At 47.1% G+C, this 17,915-nt stretch overlaps 9 protein-coding genes across 9 annotated transcripts; 6 read left to right on the plus strand and 3 right to left on the minus strand.

Annotated features, from left to right (window-relative positions):
• Window positions 1–1,730: 1,730 nt before the first annotated feature.
• On the plus strand, window positions 1,731–2,803 carry N7500_006670 (D-mandelate dehydrogenase-like dehydrogenase; the record flags this gene model as incomplete). The annotated part of the gene is made up of 2 exons (XM_056677814.1): window positions 1,731–2,252; window positions 2,309–2,803. 2 exons carry the CDS (start codon window positions 1,731–1,733, stop codon window positions 2,801–2,803), a joined length of 1,017 nt encoding a protein of 338 aa, XP_056532814.1.
• Window positions 2,804–3,213: 410 nt separating this feature from the next.
• Window positions 3,214–4,707, minus strand: N7500_006671 (FAD-dependent oxidoreductase; the record flags this gene model as incomplete). The annotated part of the gene is made up of 1 exon (XM_056677815.1): window positions 3,214–4,707. One exon carries the CDS (start codon window positions 4,705–4,707, stop codon window positions 3,214–3,216), a length of 1,494 nt encoding a protein of 497 aa, XP_056532815.1.
• A 713-nt stretch (window positions 4,708–5,420) lies between these two features.
• Window positions 5,421–6,196, plus strand: N7500_006672 (fungal specific transcription factor domain-containing protein; the record flags this gene model as incomplete). The annotated part of the gene is given in 3 exon segments (XM_056677816.1): window positions 5,421–5,449; window positions 5,471–5,540; window positions 5,555–6,196. The coding sequence occupies 3 exon segments, from the start codon at window positions 5,421–5,423 to the stop codon at window positions 6,194–6,196; spliced, it is 741 nt and encodes a 246-aa protein (XP_056532816.1).
• A 437-nt stretch (window positions 6,197–6,633) lies between these two features.
• Window positions 6,634–7,720, plus strand: N7500_006673 (fungal specific transcription factor domain-containing protein; the record flags this gene model as incomplete). The annotated part of the gene is made up of 2 exons (XM_056677817.1): window positions 6,634–6,735; window positions 6,815–7,720. 2 exons carry the CDS (start codon window positions 6,634–6,636, stop codon window positions 7,718–7,720), a joined length of 1,008 nt encoding a protein of 335 aa, XP_056532817.1.
• Window positions 7,721–8,054: 334 nt separating this feature from the next.
• Window positions 8,055–9,744, minus strand: N7500_006674 (uncharacterized protein; the record flags this gene model as incomplete). The annotated part of the gene is given in 3 exon segments (XM_056677818.1): window positions 8,055–8,392; window positions 8,449–9,594; window positions 9,606–9,744. 3 exon segments carry the CDS (start codon window positions 9,742–9,744, stop codon window positions 8,055–8,057), a joined length of 1,623 nt encoding a protein of 540 aa, XP_056532818.1.
• Window positions 9,745–10,552: 808 nt separating this feature from the next.
• N7500_006675 (uncharacterized protein) lies at window positions 10,553–12,998 on the plus strand (the record flags this gene model as incomplete). Its single annotated transcript, XM_056677819.1, has 3 exons — window positions 10,553–11,262; window positions 11,316–12,125; window positions 12,200–12,998. The coding sequence occupies 3 exons, from the start codon at window positions 10,553–10,555 to the stop codon at window positions 12,996–12,998; spliced, it is 2,319 nt and encodes a 772-aa protein (XP_056532819.1).
• A 328-nt stretch (window positions 12,999–13,326) lies between these two features.
• Window positions 13,327–13,726, plus strand: N7500_006676 (uncharacterized protein; the record flags this gene model as incomplete). Its single annotated transcript, XM_056677820.1, has 3 exons — window positions 13,327–13,350; window positions 13,432–13,451; window positions 13,549–13,726. 3 exons carry the CDS (start codon window positions 13,327–13,329, stop codon window positions 13,724–13,726), a joined length of 222 nt encoding a protein of 73 aa, XP_056532820.1.
• A 140-nt stretch (window positions 13,727–13,866) lies between these two features.
• On the minus strand, window positions 13,867–14,712 carry N7500_006677 (uncharacterized protein; the record flags this gene model as incomplete). The annotated part of the gene is made up of 5 exons (XM_056677821.1): window positions 13,867–14,029; window positions 14,067–14,335; window positions 14,356–14,490; window positions 14,541–14,555; window positions 14,650–14,712. Coding segments are annotated over 5 exons (645 nt in total), but the record flags the coding sequence as incomplete, so codon positions are not given.
• A 728-nt stretch (window positions 14,713–15,440) lies between these two features.
• Window positions 15,441–17,740, plus strand: N7500_006678 (transcription factor; the record flags this gene model as incomplete). Its single annotated transcript, XM_056677822.1, has 2 exons — window positions 15,441–16,073; window positions 16,139–17,740. 2 exons carry the CDS (start codon window positions 15,441–15,443, stop codon window positions 17,738–17,740), a joined length of 2,235 nt encoding a protein of 744 aa, XP_056532822.1.
• Between the last annotated feature and the right edge of the window lie 175 nt (window positions 17,741–17,915).

Raw genomic sequence — 17,915 nt, forward strand, 5'->3', positions numbered from 1 at the left:
ATATATTGCTTTACTCCCCTTAGCTGTGACATGCTTCTTAGTTAATGGCTGTGTGTATATGCGAATAGGCCGAATTTCAGGTAAGGCTATTAATATTACATGGTAGATCAGCTGAAGTCATTCCGGGGATGGTTCTATGTCTTGGAATTTACCCAGCCTTTGTCCCCTATAACCTTTTCCAACCAACAACCTAGCACATACGACCATAGGGTGTGGAAAACAGGGCTTCCCGTCCGCTCAGCCGTACTTAAGCCACACGCCGGTGAGTTAGTAGTTGGGTGGGTGACCACCAGCGAATCCTCACTGTTGTATGTTTTTGTTTTTTTATTGTACCTTCTTTTGATCACTCAGTCACATACGCTGTATCGTAAATCTTCATTATTTGGTGGTTTTCCAAGTACTAAAAATGAAGCTTTTGGCCTCAATGTAGATAGTGATATCTCTAGTTTGAGGGAGATGTAAAGCTTTAGTTTTGATATTTGTAAGCAGCCTAAAAGCCAGAGTTTATATACAAGAGAAGCTGGTCAAGTGTATGTGCCTTGTATTATCTTCTACTTTCAACCCTATCTTTAATTATAGGGCCCCAAGCTTTTTGTCTCGTGGAAGCCAACCCAGAATAAAACCAGCATCCCATAGTATATACATCGTAGACTGGCATCTGAAGTGCCAATTGAATGGCCTCGGAAAATGGCGGCATTTGCGTGCATTCTAGGCAGAGGACTGCGATATCAGGATGTTCAGCAACCAATCTACGGGCTACCGCTACTAGTTCCCCACATATTTCCTCATGTACATATTGAAGGCCAAGACGAATATGACTTTGCAGCAGACCACCTTCAGGGACCCCCCGTATATGACACCTGGAGGTGGGGATATTCAATTTGACGAGGTGAAGAGGACCAAGTCGCGTGTCATCAAATGTGAGGATGCCGACACTTCGTATTGCAGGAAGCACGGCCAATATTGACGGGATTTGAATCAATGCAGATGTGGCAATAGGTATGGTAATACGCGCAGCGAGTCTTAAAATGTGAGTGCATAAGACAGACATAATTTGAGAAATGGTGAACGCACTCTGGCTGCGCCATTGCTAGAAAACCACAACTGGTGATGATGCCCACAGCTCCACGCTTCACAAGCCTCTCGCCGGCCTCGACAAATTTATCGATAAAGATGTCGTCGTATGGCCCTGAACACACTACTTGCGCCTCGGATGAACCATCGACTTTCTCTCGGACTAGTGGAAATGGCCAGGTATTTGTATTGAAAGGGTCACCCCGTGGCCTGTGTAAAGTGACCTCAATCGATATGAAGCCCAAGGGAGGCCGGTCATCATTGATAGCCATGTTTCCTGATATCGCTAAATTTGGTCCTTTGGCGCCAGGCCCAATGTGATGATTTGGTAGGTTGGAGTTCGCGTATTCTGCCGGCTGTGTTGCTATGAAATAATGAGCGATAAGACAATAACACTTCGAAATCACAATCTCTCTAAGATTTTATACAGACTGTAGAGTGAGGCTGGTCGGAACTTTCCGCTCAGTACCTTCTCGGAAGATCCCGAATGGCATTTGCCATCCCACTCTGACGCACGCGATGGCTATGTGAATCACGCGGGGTCAAGCTTACAAAATGTTCGAAATCGCGTTCTTTTTTCTCTCCTTTCGTTCAATTAATTCTGCAACGTTCTAGCATTTTGTTTAGTTCTTCACTTTTGATTTTCCAAACCAAGCATGACCATCGGACGAAAGCCACGCGTTGTTTCCCTCGGGGAGCCTGCATTCGTTGGCAGTGAATACCTTGCTCAATTCAAGACTGAGTTTGACTACTCCGTTCTACCTGCAACGAATCGCGAGGAAACCCAGACATTGCTACCAAAAGACATCACGGAAAATGGGCCAATAGACGCGTTTATCATTCGTATGGGGACACCACCATACGAGCCATTCGATGAGGATTTGCTTCGAGCACTAGCACCAGGGTGCAAGATTATCACTTCCGCTAGTGCAGGATACAACGAGTTTGATGTGGACTGGATGGCCAGTCAGGAAATTGTATTTTGCAACACCGTGAATGCCGTCGCTGAGGCTACGGCAGACATGGCTATATTTCTGATACTTGCTGTTCTGAGGAACACCACCAATGCCGAACAGAGTGCACGGAGTGGCATGTGGAGGAAGGGCGCGAACTTAGTCCCCACGTGTGATCCATCCGGATTGACTCTTGGTATTGTTGGTATGGGGGCTATTGGAAAGGTAAATTCAAGTCTGAAGGCTTTTTACTCGAGGCACTGCTGATTATCTCTTCTTAGTATCTTGCTAAAAAAGCCGCTGTCTTCAACATGAAGATTAAGTACTACAATCGACGCCAATTGCCAGCCGCTGAAGAAACGGCCTACGGGGCAACATATTGCCCGTCTCTGCATGAACTTCTTCTCGAATCAGATGTCGTCTCCCTGAATTGCCCTCTGAATGCGGCAACTACAAACCTAATCAGCGAAGCTGAGTTCTCTGCCATGAAAGACGGTGTATTCCTCGTTAACACGGCCAGAGGAGCGGTGATTGACGAGGAAGCTCTCATTGCGGCACTTGAGTCAGGCAAGGTACAGCGTGCTGGACTTGATGTGTTTGTGAACGAGCCGAGCCCGAACCCCTACTTCCTACAAAGTGATAAAGTCGTTTTGCAGCCCCATTTGGGTGGTCTGACCGAGAAAGCGTTCCAAAAGGCCGAAAGGGAATGCTTTGAGAATATTCGTGCGTTCTTTAAGACAGGGAAGGCCAACTCGCCGGTGAATATCAAAGCATAAGCTCCCTGAAATTGGGGAGATATTGGGGTAATGGGAAGTATCAGCACAGCTTGGTGCTACCTTGTAGTAGATCTAGACATGAATATATTATTGATATCTATTTACACACTATATGGCTTCAAGAGGCCACGGAAGGATACCAGATTGAACTTCCGATCTATCATCTTGAGCCTAGTAATAAAGACCAATCCGAAATCAAGTCCTATGTGCAGACCCAGAGTTTGGATCAAGTTCTTGGGCATACCGAAAGAGGATGCAGCCATTAATATCCCACGACGCAATAACCGGTCCTTTATTTTTGATATAAAAATTAAAGTGCCGGGTAGTTCCTACTGCTCCGGAGTCATGAGCAATACAGTGAATATTTCCATTGTTTGCTGATATGGGAATGAATTTTGTTTATGTAGTGACTATAGCTTGGCCTGTGCTTTATTCTGCAAGCTCGCTTCTTTGAGAAGACATATATTTTGGAGAGCTCTTGAACCACCAATACCTTCCATGAGATCGTTGGTTGGTCTCTGCACACCGACAGATCTCCACTTCCATGCTTTAACCGCCGATCGATCCATGCCAACGCCCTCCATTATATCGACAATCCAATTCCCAATGTTCGGAAGGTATTTGAAGGCGTGACCGCTGCCCCCTGTTGCGACCATTAGCCCTTGCCTATTGGGCACACGGTCAACAACAAAGTGGTTGTCAAACGTATCTGTGTACCAGCAAACCCTGGTCAGGGCGATGTCGATCCCTTCTTCAGATAACTCTGGAAGGTACTCATTAAGAAATTCCGTGAGAACTTGATGCGCTTGTTGTGGGAAAGAAGTAAATTTTTCCCCAGTAGGGATTTTCCCATCTTGTTCAGCAGCTGACCACCGCGTCACCGGTGTGCTTCGCTCATTGCCATCTCCCTGACGCAGCGGGTTGGTGTATTTCGTTCCTCGATATCCAACCTTGAACCAACCATTTTCATCCCTCGGGAATCCATATAAACCACCTTCAGCTCCACTCCGCATATTCCACATCCAGGTCGGAAATCGGTCTGCACCTAGTCGATCCCATAGAGGGGACTGCCGAGGAATCTTGAAAAGTATCACACTCCCGGCGGTGGCCTCACACAGGCCGTCAAGCTCGGGTAGTAAGACGGGTGTCCACCCACCACAGGCCAGAACAGTCATTTCTGCTGCATGTGTTTTCCCATCCCGAGTTTTAACACCAATCACCTTCGAATTTTCATAGCATAGCTCCTTCATACATCCAGCCTCTTTCCCGAAAATGAATTTCGCTCCCAGGTTTCGCGCCTTATGCAACGCAAACCAGCAAGCCTTATCTGCAACAGCCATGCCACCTGTGGTATCCAACACGCCGGTGTTGTGCTCTCCACGTCTCTCTCTTTGAAACGGGTCCATGAATGACTGAAGTCCTTTTTGCACTGCAATCTCCACGTGGCGAGGAATCGTCGTAGCTAGTTGAGTATCCTTGTTTCCAGCTTTCTCCATTCCATCAATACAGGCAAGCTCCCATGCTGGCAGCATAGCGGATGTAGATAGAGAAATGTTGCCATTGGGCACGAAGACTGCATCCTTGATGGACATTCCAGGGGGTACTAAAGTGCCCCGTTGGAGCTCGTTATTCCAGGTGTGCCATTCAGCAATCGCTTCGGTAGATAAATCTTGATATTCCGTTTGGGATCCGTAGGCTGATCGAACGATTTTGTTGATGTCGGCAGAAGCGGCATCTGCGCCCTTGATGTATGAGTACAATGTCTCATCGTAGGGTTGTTTGTCAAGGACAGTCACATCATTGTAACCACGTCTGCAAAGATGGAGTGCGGTACTGAGGCCAAATATTCCGGCCCCCACAATGACAATGGGGCTTTTTTTGCTTGGTGGTCCTGTCTGATCCATTTCTCTGGTGCTTTGAGCTGGAGTCAAATCGGTTTTCAAATTTCAAATTGCATTTGTATGTTTTTGAAACCTTTCGGGTATCATGTGTAATATCTCGGGTTTCCGATTGCGTGCATCATATCTCTTGCGCTATCACCTATTCATTGGACTTCGGATTCTTCCGATATGTTATCAGGGGGTCGCCCCGCCAATAATGCTCGGTTCCTCCCGATTTGCCAGGTGAAATTCTCCATGTTGGCCACAAATTGGACAATCTCAATTAGACCTAGTTCCGCATTGCCCGAGCTGTGTGCATTTCGACCTTTGATGAGAAATGTGGGGAACATCTGTCAACATCCGCACTTCGTAGTTGTAGGAACAAGATGGGGATAAGACTGAACCCTCTTAGACACGACAATCCATCAGTAATGTAGCTATACAGATTATACGGACTTTGAGTGAAAAAAAAGGATTGAGGGGTAAATAGTAGATCCAATGTCATTGGTCACGTTATCTCCACCGTTTTATCTCCCCGCGATACTATCGAAGATATCAACATACTGTCTAACAAGTCTTTGAATTATGGGGAATGCACCAAAGAGACCAAGGCTTGGGGAGCGGACAATGTTGGCTTGTATCGGGTGTAAGCGCAAGAAACTGAAGGTGAGAGTCGTACGAAGAGTGAGAAATACATATCGGTTGACATAAGGTTAGTGCAATGGGCAAACGCCGAAATGCAATCATTGTTTGAGAAATCAGCAAGGTGTGATGATTGCTCATTTAGGTTGGTGGCCTTGACTGATGTGGCGCAGAATGTCTTGTCGAAGACCCTGCCACAGGGTTACGTCGCCCGCGTGACTACATACAGTCGCTTGAATCGCGCGTGGTTTACCTGGAAGCCCGTCTTCAAGAATCACTTCCAGACATATCTTTAAGAGAAAATGATCAGCATGAGCTCACGAGTATCGAGCCCATTCCTCCATTTGTTCCAGTGACCTCGGTCCAGACGTCGGAAGCTTTAGCCTCCACCCAATTACGGGACTCACAGGGAGCATACACGAATTCTTCACATACGCATGGAGCATCACTCTCAATTCTAAAGGATGACGCTGGGAAAGTCGACCATCTCTCTTCTGAAGTTGCCCTGCTGTGTCTCAATGCCGCAGGTGGTGAGCCCCACTATTTCGGTCCTTCGTCAGCGGTCTCATTCTCGAGGATCATCAGTGCAACAATGGGCCTCAAAAGCGAGCAATCATTATCGTCACCACGTCATCTTGAAGACCTAGAAGAGATTCCTTCTGATATACGTCCAGATAGGACACCACGACTACCACCACCGAGTGTTTCAGCTAATCTATCACGGGCCTATTTCGATAATATTCATCCGCAGTACCCTTTTCTACATCGACCGACATTCTGCGAATGGGAACAAAATGTTCGCGAAGCCAGTCAGTCAGTACAAAAGTCTGCCGCCATTGAGGCTCCACTATTCTTCACCCTTATGGTATGACCACCTCCAGTAGTCGCGGTGAATTTGAGGTGTGATATGGCAATGTTGACTTCTCATAAAGGTTTATGCGACAGGCTCCCTTGTATTGAGTCAAAGCCAGCACGGTGCAGCATCGGTGGGTTCCATCTGACAGCTTCAGCATTCTGAGTTCCTAATCCAATCAGATGTACTATTCTAGGGCCTTGGATTACCTCCCCTCGGTCCTCGCGCTCAATAATCTAGAATCAATTCAAAGCATATTATGTTGCGCAGTGTATTCAATCAGATCGCCTAATGGAGCCAGTCTTTGGTATGTTCCTTCCTACTGTTGTTCCAGCTCACACTGTAACATCAACAATAGGAAAATATCGGGCATGGCCATTCGTCATTGTATCGAGCTAGGATACCACAGAAGCGCAGAAAGATATCGCAAACATGTCGATCCCTTGACAAAGGAAATGTCTAGAAGGTGCTTTTGGGTCGCATATGACATCGACCGTGTTGCAGCTTTCACCCTCGGTCGCCCAGTGGGTATTCAGGATGAGTTGATCGATGCAGAGGTATGATGTAATTTTGTGTCTAATACCTTACTTGATCCCCTTTCTGACATTCTATACTAGCTTCCTATGGATATTGAAGACGAAAATATTAATCGCAGTGGTATACTGGCGAGCCCCCCGCGCTACTGATGACCAGGTGCCAACCATCATGACCGGAACACTTCATGTCATCAAATTAAGACAACTATGGGCAAAATTCCATGCCAATCTCTATTCACCCCAACTACAATACGCCACTACGGGGAGTCAGTTTGCCACTGTTGACAGTCTACGCCAAGAATTGGAAGAATGGCATGCATCAGCTCCCACACACCTGGACTATGCATCCTCTCATCCCTTATCGGTGTTTGCATCAAATGAATGGTTCCAGATTGCCTACAATCACTCCGTCCTGATCCTTTATCGCTTATACATCACTGGGATCCTGGGGAAACGACGACAAGGATCTGGCCAAAACGAGTCAAACAACACCAACCACATTGAAGAAGAAGAGAACCTCCAGAGAGCATTCGAAAATTGTTCCCGCTGTGCTCGTGAGATATGCGTGCTCTATCGTCGGATATACCAGAAATCAACTGTTCAGTTCACCTGGGGTAGTCTCCATATTCTGTTCCTAGGTGGGCTGACATATTTGTATTGTCTCTGGCGATCGTGGCGGGTACGCCAGCAGACTAAGCAGAGCGAGGTAATAAATACATGTATGGCCTGCACAACAGTTTTGGTGATTATAGCTGAGCGGTGGAACTTGGCTACATCTTATCGCGATATTTTCGAAACACTTTCTGAAAAAACCATCAACATGATCTGCGGAAATGAAAAACTCGCTGGACCGCTCCCTCCACAGTCACTATGGTTTGCTCCATGCGACACACTTCCTCCTGGTCTGTTGTCAAGAGACTGGGGCTTAGGTTTTGAGGATTTATCCATGCCTGAAGGTTCTGACTGGTTTATTCAAGAGTTTTTACAGGAATTTCCAGAATCCTGACCAGACGAGACTGAAGTAGGATCTCATGTCACATGTATTACTCCGATGTTTTCAACCCCATTCATGTGTGACAATTAGGCTACGCTCTTTTATGTATCAAATGGAAATCTTTGGAATTTATTGTTCTCTCTATTACTGCTATGTGAATGATCGACACAGGACGCCTTAGATACTAAGCACTAGATAAATGGCGTGTGAAATTGAGAAGGCAACGTCAGGCCTCGACAACGTCATCAACAAATTGCTTCTTTTTCTTCGCAGGGATGTTCTATTGCTCAACGCTGTGGTCATCTTAGTGATTTGAAATAACAAAGTGGCATTGGAGGAGGTATTCTTACGGTACTTCGCAAGCTTCAATGCATGCTATATGTTTCCGCTGGGTACCACGATACGCCCTCCACAGCGGCTGCTCAAAGATGGCGTCGAAGTTTTCAAGCCCTTCGCTTGCAGTTTCTGGGATCACAAAGTAGGCATAAACGAGTGAGATAAAACACCATGCCGCAAAGAATAGAAATGCGCCCCAATTGTTGGTCTTCGCGAGGAGGGATGGAGTAGCTTTATTGATGCCAAAGAAGAAAAGCCAATGGAAGCACTGTGAGATGGCTGCACCAAAGGAGCGAATATGATTGGGCCATATTTCTGCGCCGAAGACGTATGGGAGAATTAGGAGACCTGAAGAATAATCAGCATTGACACATAGTTAGTAGTGGTGTATTGGTATTACTCACCAACAGCAAAGCCAAAGCCATGAATAAATATAGCAGCAATGGCCGCCTGGCTAGCGTTGCTTGCAACGAGACCGCTTTGTCTGTATTTGATATAGACACCAATGTAGATGTCAGAGACCATCTGGAGTGTTACGCCAGTAAAGAAGCTTTTGCGACGCCCCAGCATATCGATAAAACAGAAACTTGCAATCAGTGTGAAAAAGAACTTCGCCATGGAATACATCCCAGATAAGAACAGCGAACGGTCCGTTCCGCCACCTAGTCCCATGAGACTGAGGATTGGCACCAAATATGAGGTCACACTGTTTGCGCCGGACAGTTGTGCTAATGCGTATGATATGAAGGTTTGTTGAACTCGACGTAGGTTGGATGGCACGAGGAAAGTCTCCTTAAACAATTCCACAATGCCTGTTCGGGAACCATTGTGTTGGAATTTCTGCTGCGTCTCAATCTGTTTCTGAATATCTTCGACTTCGGAGGCAATGCGCGGATGGGTAGCAGGCAAGCCACGTAATGCCACAAGGGTCTCGATGCCTTGCTCAGGTTTGTTGACGAGAAAAAGCCACCGTGGACTCTCCGATAAGAAGAAACTCGCGATAATGATCAAAGCCACTGCAATATTCGGTACAAAGAATACAATCTGGTATTGCAGATGGCTGCTGGCGACATGAAGATAAACACCCAGGACCACAAAAACAGACACCGTCAGCGACAGGAGCATCACCACGCTGAACCATACCGAAAGGAGTCCTCGAATTTCAGTTGGTGCTATTTCAACAATACTGACTGGGCCGATGACCGTAAGAGCGCCTATTCCAAGACCTGAGACGATGCGCGCTGTATATAAGGCTCCGATGTTACCGGAGGAACAGGTAGCGATCATCTGGCCGATGATCCATATGACCATGTATAAGCGGAAAGACCATAGACGTCCGACACGATCGTTGATGAAGAATGAAAGGCCAGCGCCGACCCCAGCACCAATATAGACAAATGAAATAAAGTTAGAGACTTCAGTGGGATTTGTGGCTGACGTGATGCCGAAGGCCTCTTGGAAACCAGGAAGTGATGGGATCACAGAAGAGGACCCTTGGTCCCAAGCTGTGAAAAATGCATTAATGGCAGCCCTGTTCTCTTGAATGGGGACTGGAACATACTAATTGGAAGCCCCGCCGTTGCATACATAGCGGCCGTTAACAAAATCTGCCTATTAGCAATGATTTCACGAGGGCATGATCGAATGGTTTTCACATAGCGAGCAATTGTCGATTCTGCCAAAATTTCCTTGGGCGCCATGGCTGTAATGGACATCTGGATTACCTAGGCAGAATGTATGGGTTTGTGTTTTCTGGGAGACAATGATATATAATATCAACGAGGGGTACCGCCTGGAGCTTGGATATGCCATTATTGACATGTTATCTGCAGTGCTGCTATCTTCATTAAGATGGCTAGGTCAGTATTCATTAGTCCGAAGAAAGCTGTCGATAAGAGAAGTCGGGACAATCCGAATTTCTTGAGCCGTCTAGACATTCTATCTGTCCCGAGGTCAGAGATTCTTTGATAAGAAGCTCCCCCTCTCTCTCGGAAGAATCCGAGCAAATTCAAAGAAGTCATAACAATTTTATAAGAAAAAGAGGATCTGGTTGATTGTGATTCGTTGACATATCCTAAGGGCTTGGTGGGACCCAATTATACTATGCTATACAGAAAGGCCCAGAGGAGTTGTAAAAGGGTGATCTTTGCCCGTTTTTATTTTTGTACTCCGTACTCGCAGATTACAACCCTCTTCACTAGCGAACCAAGCGCGTACAATCATAGGCCCATCTAAGTCACCACGTCCCCTCAATTGCCATGGGTATTTCAACCCGCTGTGCACCCTGTCGCCCCGTAACCGTGCACCCACTATATGCTTGTGATTTGGTGCCGTGTGGGGGCGAAATCATTTGAAAATAGTTATTAGCAAATAAGGCCCAATGCGGCTGAAAATCAGCCTTGTGCTCAAATAATTGGCATATTCTACTTTTCTGCAGTACTTGAAATTCTCTCAATCAGCAAATTTTACCAAGGACTCGGTTTGGACGCACACTGGTGCCCAAGGAACATGAATCGTGGCAAAGCTCATAGTCTCTGGAGTCATGTCCAATCCATGTTTGGCCGCCCGCAATACAGTGGAGTCCCAAATGATGGACGACGGGACCACGATGAGCCCACCGCACTGGAGCTGCAGCCCTCAACTTTTTCCCTCACATCCTTCTCGTCGAAAATACAAAAACCGCGGGCTTCCTTCCTCAGATCAAGTCCGGAATCCATCGAGGAGACTCATACCCTGATTCATCAGACTGATGGTAGGAAGGCAACAACAGAGGTCAGGGAGGATGGTAACTCAACTACATCCCCAGTGCAAAACACCTGGATTGTTGGAGTGCGTTATTGTGCTGCAGCGGGAGCCTGTATCTTGGTCATAAACCTGATCTTCATAATCGTTGCAGCCGGAATGTCAACGCGATATAGTACTAATAGCGCTTGGGGAGACTCCGCAGTCATCTACGACGGCGATTGCGGTATCGTCAAACGATGGTCTGTTGGATTGCATCTGATTATTAACGTTCTAAGCACACTCATTCTCGCTGCCAGCAATTACTGCATGCAAACACTGGTCGCTCCAACACGAGAAGAGGTAGACGTGGCTCATGCGCGTGGCCAGTGGCTAGATATCGGAGGTGCCAGTATAAGGAACCTTCTAGCGATCGGGGGAGACCGACTTGGGCTATGGATTATATTGATGCTGACGGCATCCCCTTTTCACTTGATGTGAGTATGGAAATAACGGTCGCCTCTGACTATCGCTGATTATGCCCCGATAGGTATAACTCCATGGTCTTCGAATCATTCTCCACTCACGATTTTGACGCTTTTGTCGCACCGAAAGATATGAATTCGTCCAACGTACGTTCTCTTGACACTCCAGCTCTCAAGGAATGCTTTGGTCGGCCATACTATACCGGGGCCCTACGAAGTCTCACTTGGAATGAAATTGCTTCTGAAATTGAAAGTGACAATTACGAGCAACACAAATCTGACGAATGTTCTTCTTTCAGTCCCCCACACACGGGGATCAAAGCACTGGCTATAATTACCGAAGATTTAACCGTGGGTGATGGGGGCAATGCATCGGTTTTGAACGTAGTCTCTGGTCCATCCCTCGTGGGAAACACTGTCACTGTGCAAGCTATTCCATTTGCCTCTAAAGATGCGGGGGTGAATGATTCTATAGAGTGCACAAATGGCTATGATGCCCTTGCTGTAAAAAATTACACGGTCAATGAGTGCCTGGTGATGAAGGTTGGGGAACACTGTCAGTTGCTATATAGCCCACCAATATGCATCGCAATTGCGCTTGCTGCATTTGCGAAGGTAATTGCCATGTTTCTGGCCGCTCGGGTAGGTCGAAACCGATCACCACCCCTTCTGACTATTGGAGATGCCATCTCATCGTTCATCTCGAGGCCTGATCCAACCACAAACAACCTCTGCTGGCTGTCAAGCACACATGTTCGCAAAGGCACCTGGACTAGAACTCGCGAAGCTTCAGCTCCGGTTTACAGATCGCTCTCAAAGCCGGGATCCTGGTTGCGAGCGGTAACTCGATGGAGATGGATCGCAACTCTATCTTCGTATGTCTCACATTCATTCACACAGATTCTTGATTATTGACTTCCAAGGGAAAGTTGGCTAATACTCTCACTAGATGTTTTATCACCCTGATCACTGGAATCGTTATGCTTTTTGTCTCTTTGCCGGACACTGATGAGCAATGGATATCTACAAGCAAGTTTCAGAATCTGTTCTCATCAGATGTGGATGAAAGTGAATATCACACCTTCGATGTTGTTGGTGTTAAAGGCATGCTACAATCCGTGGTATTTGCCAACATACCACAGCTTGCGGTTACAATATGCTACTACTGCTACAACGCGGTATTGACCAGTATGCTAGCTGCTGCTGAGTATAGCTCCTACGGAATCGAACGCAAGGCGCTACGTGTCACTTGGCCTATCAAGAGGAGCCAACAGCGATCGACATATTGGCTCAGTATTCCGTACCGCTACAGCGTGCCTGTTCTTCTCCTATACATGACCCTCCACTGGACAATTTCTCAATCTATCTTCTATCTGGAGATAGTTACATACACACCGCTGGATCGAAAAGTAGGAAGTACCAGTAGTTTAGGCTACTCCTCTGCTTTCATCCTCTTTTCGATCTTAGTCGGTGTTATCATGATACTTATATTGTGTATATTGGGACTCAGGCGACTCAAGTCAAACGCCCCATTAGCGGCATCTTGTTCTGCTGCCATCAGTGCCGCCTGTCATCCACCCACTCATGAGAACCTAGATGCTGCAATCCGGGGAACATTGAAGTGGGGTCAGACCACTAGCCCGCCTGTCGAGTCGATCAACTCCGAAGGGGATGAACCGGGAAAGGGACACTGCAGCTTCACGTCATCGGGCACCGTGGAGCCCACTCTAACCAAGCGATACGCTTGACCGTCTTGCAGTATGATGGATAGACGTTCGATATGCAAATGTCTTCAATCCTAATGAGGTTCTTTGTCTCTAAAGGATTGCCAGCCACATCCGAGGTCTCCAATTAGGACCCTTTCAACTGCGGAAGTGGGCCTGTTATATAGCCAAGGAATACTCCTTCACAGGCTGAAATCCTTCCAAACTCCTTATTTAATCTGAAGAGCAAAGATTGCAAGGACCCGTAATCCACTAGCCTTTTATGGTGAATCAGCCGAGGTCATCCCGAGGATGATTCTTTTATGTCTGTGATTTCACTGATTTTTTGCCAACTATAATCCTACTCGACAATATGACGAGCACATACGACCATAGGGTGTGGAAAACAGGGCTTCCCGTCCGCTCAGCCTTACTTAAGCCATATATTCTGCACGGCAAATACTCAATGGGCCCTTAGCACCTAAGCGGCACTCTAGGGTGAGTGCGGGCGAGATAGGTGCGAAGTCCTAAGACTGGGGTGAGAGAGGTGATATATTTGCCCTCTTATTCGCCTGGCTTGAACCCCATCGGACAGGTATTCTCCGAACACAAATCTTTTATTCGGACGTATTGGGGATACTACCAAGACAATCCTGAACAAGGCTTTCATATTTTTCTGTAGTGGTGTGTTGAACGAGTGTGAGCAAGAGAGCAAAGTGCGAGGGAACACTACAGGAATGCCGGTGTCCACGTCGATGAACAGTGAAACTTGAGGAAGACTCCCCTCCCCTTCGGTTTACTTAGTTGTCTTGCGGATTAAAATAAATAGGAATAGACATGAACAATTAATCTACCAGACTAGATTATTCATCAAGAACAACCACCCCCAGCCGCCAAGCAGCCGAATCCATGTCTACGACCGGGAAACGATCGTATCATCAGATGAAGTGTCCGGATCCTCAGACTCGTCTGAGTCAGTCATGTAGAAGTACACCCCAGCCTCTGAGACAAAATTTGCACGGTCAAGAACAACTGTGAACATGCGAAATCCGCTACCGTCGCATGCCCCCTGTGAGCTTCAAATATTTTGGTCGGGTTCTTGAGGGGTAAAACGTTTTGCTGCTAGGTATTGAATATCGCCTGTTGTGATATTGTGTAGGGCGCCAATGGAAAAGGGATTGTCTCGGTTCTCTCCATTTTGCTGGGATAGAATCGCAAGAACTTCGTTCTAGGCGGGCCTGATGGCCGACCAGAAATTGGACTTTGGGATGAAGAATTTGAGAGTGAGAGTTTTGTTGGCCCGGAGGTTGGACACCATTGACGCCGTAAAGAGGCGCGCTGTGCTTTCCAAGATAGAGGAACCTTCTACGTCGCGTATATAGCTGAGAAAGGCCGTATAGACAATGTATTGAATATCAGGGGTTTCACCCTTAAGGGTATTGGTGACTGTCACGATGTTGGCTTCCTGAGAAATATGGAATGCCAGATCAAGAGAGAAGCCGCTAACTGAGACTTCTTGACCTAGCTGGTCACGAATCTATTCTTCTATCGGTATATCCTGGCTAAGAGGCTCGCCCTCATAAATACCCAAGGCGTCTCGCTCTGGATAGCGAGGGATATTATTGAAGATATCGAGAATTATTAACTGGCCTATATAGATCTAGTCCACAAGGCGCTGAATAACAAGTTTAAGTACCTCTAATAGGAGTCTCTCTTGGCCCCTATGTAAATGCTGGGCCACGTTAACCTTAGTGCATGTGCTAGAAAATGTGCGATTGAAATAGAGTAAGATTTTGGTTGCGCTCCACAAAGCGCGCGAAGGAAATTAGTATCGATGAACGACAGTCAATATGGAAAATACGATAGCTCAAACTTGAGAACATCAGCTTGACTGTTAGATGTCGAAATGTCAGATCCATGCCTTGCAACTCTTTATTGTTTACATTCCCGCGTTTCACTCGTTTCTGGCAACGGACCAACATAACTTGGAAAACGAAGGAGACGAGGCATTGACGCCTAGGAGCGAAGGCCATATGACGGTATTTTGTCATCAACGATCGGCCAGGGATTCGCAGCCTAGTTATTTACACTAATAAGGGCTGTATCCAAATACGGTCGGTGGGTGGCGAACGTTTAGAGTGGCTTTATGTACGGGCGACTGAGTATGCCATCATTCAAATTCGTGCTTTTTTTTTTCTCAACCATAGCTTTTCCACATTGACATAAAAATTTTACTTTTATCATAGGATTGCTATGCAGCCAGATTCCTATCAGTTTTTGTAGCGCGAGTGCGGATTGAAAATTATCCACTGAGATAGTACTCCGTAGTCGCCCATACTTTAGGTATGTCCGAGCCCCGAGCCCGGAGTCGGGCCCGAGTCCGAACTTCAGCAGCTTGCCGGCCCCGAGCTTTCTGTCCGGCTTTTCCAAAATTATTGATCTCCGTTGACCGCGTTTTCAATACCTACAATTTAGACTGTCGTCAAGATGGCTGAGGACCAAAGCTTTGGCACCACCCGGTCAGCATCTTCACTCGCTCGTAGAAGCCGCCGACCTGTGCAATCCTGCGACCCGTGTCGCCGCCGAAAGGTACGTTGCGATCTCAAATCACCATGTGCAGCCTGTCAGGTCTCCAGATACCCGGTGACGTGCACATATCAAGGAGATCAGCAGCAACCCAGTCTCGCTCTGGAAGACCGTGGAAGCGAGGGCAATAATGTCCAACAAGTTCCTCGCTCGCTCAGTATTGCCCCAAACGACATCGATCACCCTGCAAAAAGGCAACGAAAAACGACTGAATCGGAACGAATCCGGAGCGTAGAGCAACGTGTACAGCAGCTTGAGGACTCAATTGTACCAGAAATCGATCCCCAGCAGCACAACCTCAGCAGCAGCACCACCACCACCAACAGAAACAACCATCTCACGCTGCAGGTATTGTCTGATCGCCTCCAGCACGTCGAGCAGCGGCTTGCTGAGCTCTCCCAACCTCGTCCTGCACCATCAGCTGTCACGGGCGATAAGTGTCTGACAATACCGTCTGTCATCCCTCGACTCCGTCACAACCCGAAGAAGGTGAAACTGTTTCCTTCAAGCCACTGGCTGCATACTGCTGAGAAGGTATCGTTGAAGCTTCAGTATAATGAACAAATTGACTGCTTGAACATTGGCTGACGTGTCAATAGTTCAGAGTCAGCTATGTTGGAGATAGTGATGTTGAATTGACCTTCGTGGATACCAAGGCCGAGCTGGCTGATTCGGTGAATGAGATACGTAACTTGCGACTTACAATGAAAAACGAGCAGGCACCGCAGATAAATGACCCTGTTCCTCAATTTCTGAGTACAATGCCGGCTCGTTCCATCTGTGACCGACTAGTGAATCACTACATGCGAACTTTCGAATTGATCTATCGTTGTTTTCACATTCCTACATTCTGGTCAGAATACGAACAATACTTCAGCCAGCCGCAGCCTGTACTTACAAACTTTGCAATCAAATTGGGTTTGGTGTTGGCCATTGGAAGCGTCTTCAGCAACGACGACGACAAAGTTATCCAGCGCTCGCGGCGTACTTGGATACAAGCTGCTCAATACTGGATGGTTGGGCCGTCAGAGAAAAACACTAACAATCTTGATGGAATCCAAATTACTTGTCTTCTATTGGTTTCGCGGCAGATAACATTAATCGGCCGTTCTCTGTGGTTGTCGGAAAGTAGTCTACTTCGGGTGGCTATGGCTATGGGCCTGCACCGAGATCCAGAACTCTTTTCTTTGTCTCCTTTTCAAGCCGGGATGCGCAGGAGACTTTGGACAACAGTCCTAGAGCTCGTTATTCATGGCTCCATGGACTGTTCCATCCCTTTTCTTCTTTCTTCAAACGACTTCGACGATCATATGCCTCTTAATATCAGCGATGCTGATTTAGATCCAGCTAGCAAACAGTCTCCAGCTCCACAGCCGTTGACAAGCTATACGGAATCGTCGATACAAATTCTCATGCGTCAGTCCCTGCCGATACGACTTGAAGTTGCCAGGGCGGTCCAAAACGAGCGATTAGAGCACTCTTACGAAATGGCCATTGAGCTGGCTATGAAGCTTCAGACATTCTGCCGTACTCTTGCAAGCTATTGTCGGTCGCATTGGTCGCAATTCCTAACCATGCATCATGCTTTCCTCGATATGCAGATTCGACGCTATATTCTGGCTCTGCATCGGCCTTTCATGCTACAAGCGCAAAAGGATCCCCGCTTCTATTTTTCCCGGAAGGTTTGTCAAGAGTCTGCAATGATTATCGCCACTTATGCCGAGCGACTTCAGCTACCTGCGGACTCTCTCGACGATCTTTCCAACTTGATGGTGATGAGCACAGGGTCATTTCGCGGACCTTTGAGCCTGGACGTGATTTCAGTCTTGGGCTTGGAGGTTGTGTCTCAGCTGGAGGAAATGGGTTCCGGCCCGTCATTTGCCTCGGTTGGTCTCAATCACACATTAGTCCTTGATCCTCTCGCTGAGCTGGGGCGCGGCCAGCGAGCGCCCATCATTCGACTTTTGGAACACATCAACGGACAATTACTGCAGATCGTGAAATTGGGTCATCCTACGTTGAAACGTTACATCTTTCTTGCTGGTATTCTTTCCCAGATATACGCCATGGAACGCGGACAACCCATTTTGTCTGCTGTGCTGAACACTGCAAAAGACAGCCTGAGAGAGTGTCACGATATATTACAGTCCTACAGGGCCGCCAACACCCCCCCGAGAAGTGTCGCAAGACGTGATCGATAATGAGCTTCTTGACAGCCTGGATTTTGGCGCAATGGTAAGTACAAGTTACCAAACATGCGCCTTCTTACATAGCACTACTAACTGAAGTCAGGGCTCCAGTTACCTGGACTTCTCGACCTTTTTGCTTCCAACTATTTGATAGAGCAAGTAAGCAAATTTTGGTAACGTTGCTCGG

Source organism: Penicillium coprophilum (assembly GCF_028826855.1).
Source record: "Penicillium coprophilum strain IBT 35676 chromosome Unknown utg000004l_segment0_segment0, whole genome shotgun sequence".
Taxonomy (NCBI): Eukaryota; Fungi; Ascomycota; class Eurotiomycetes; order Eurotiales; family Aspergillaceae; genus Penicillium; species Penicillium coprophilum.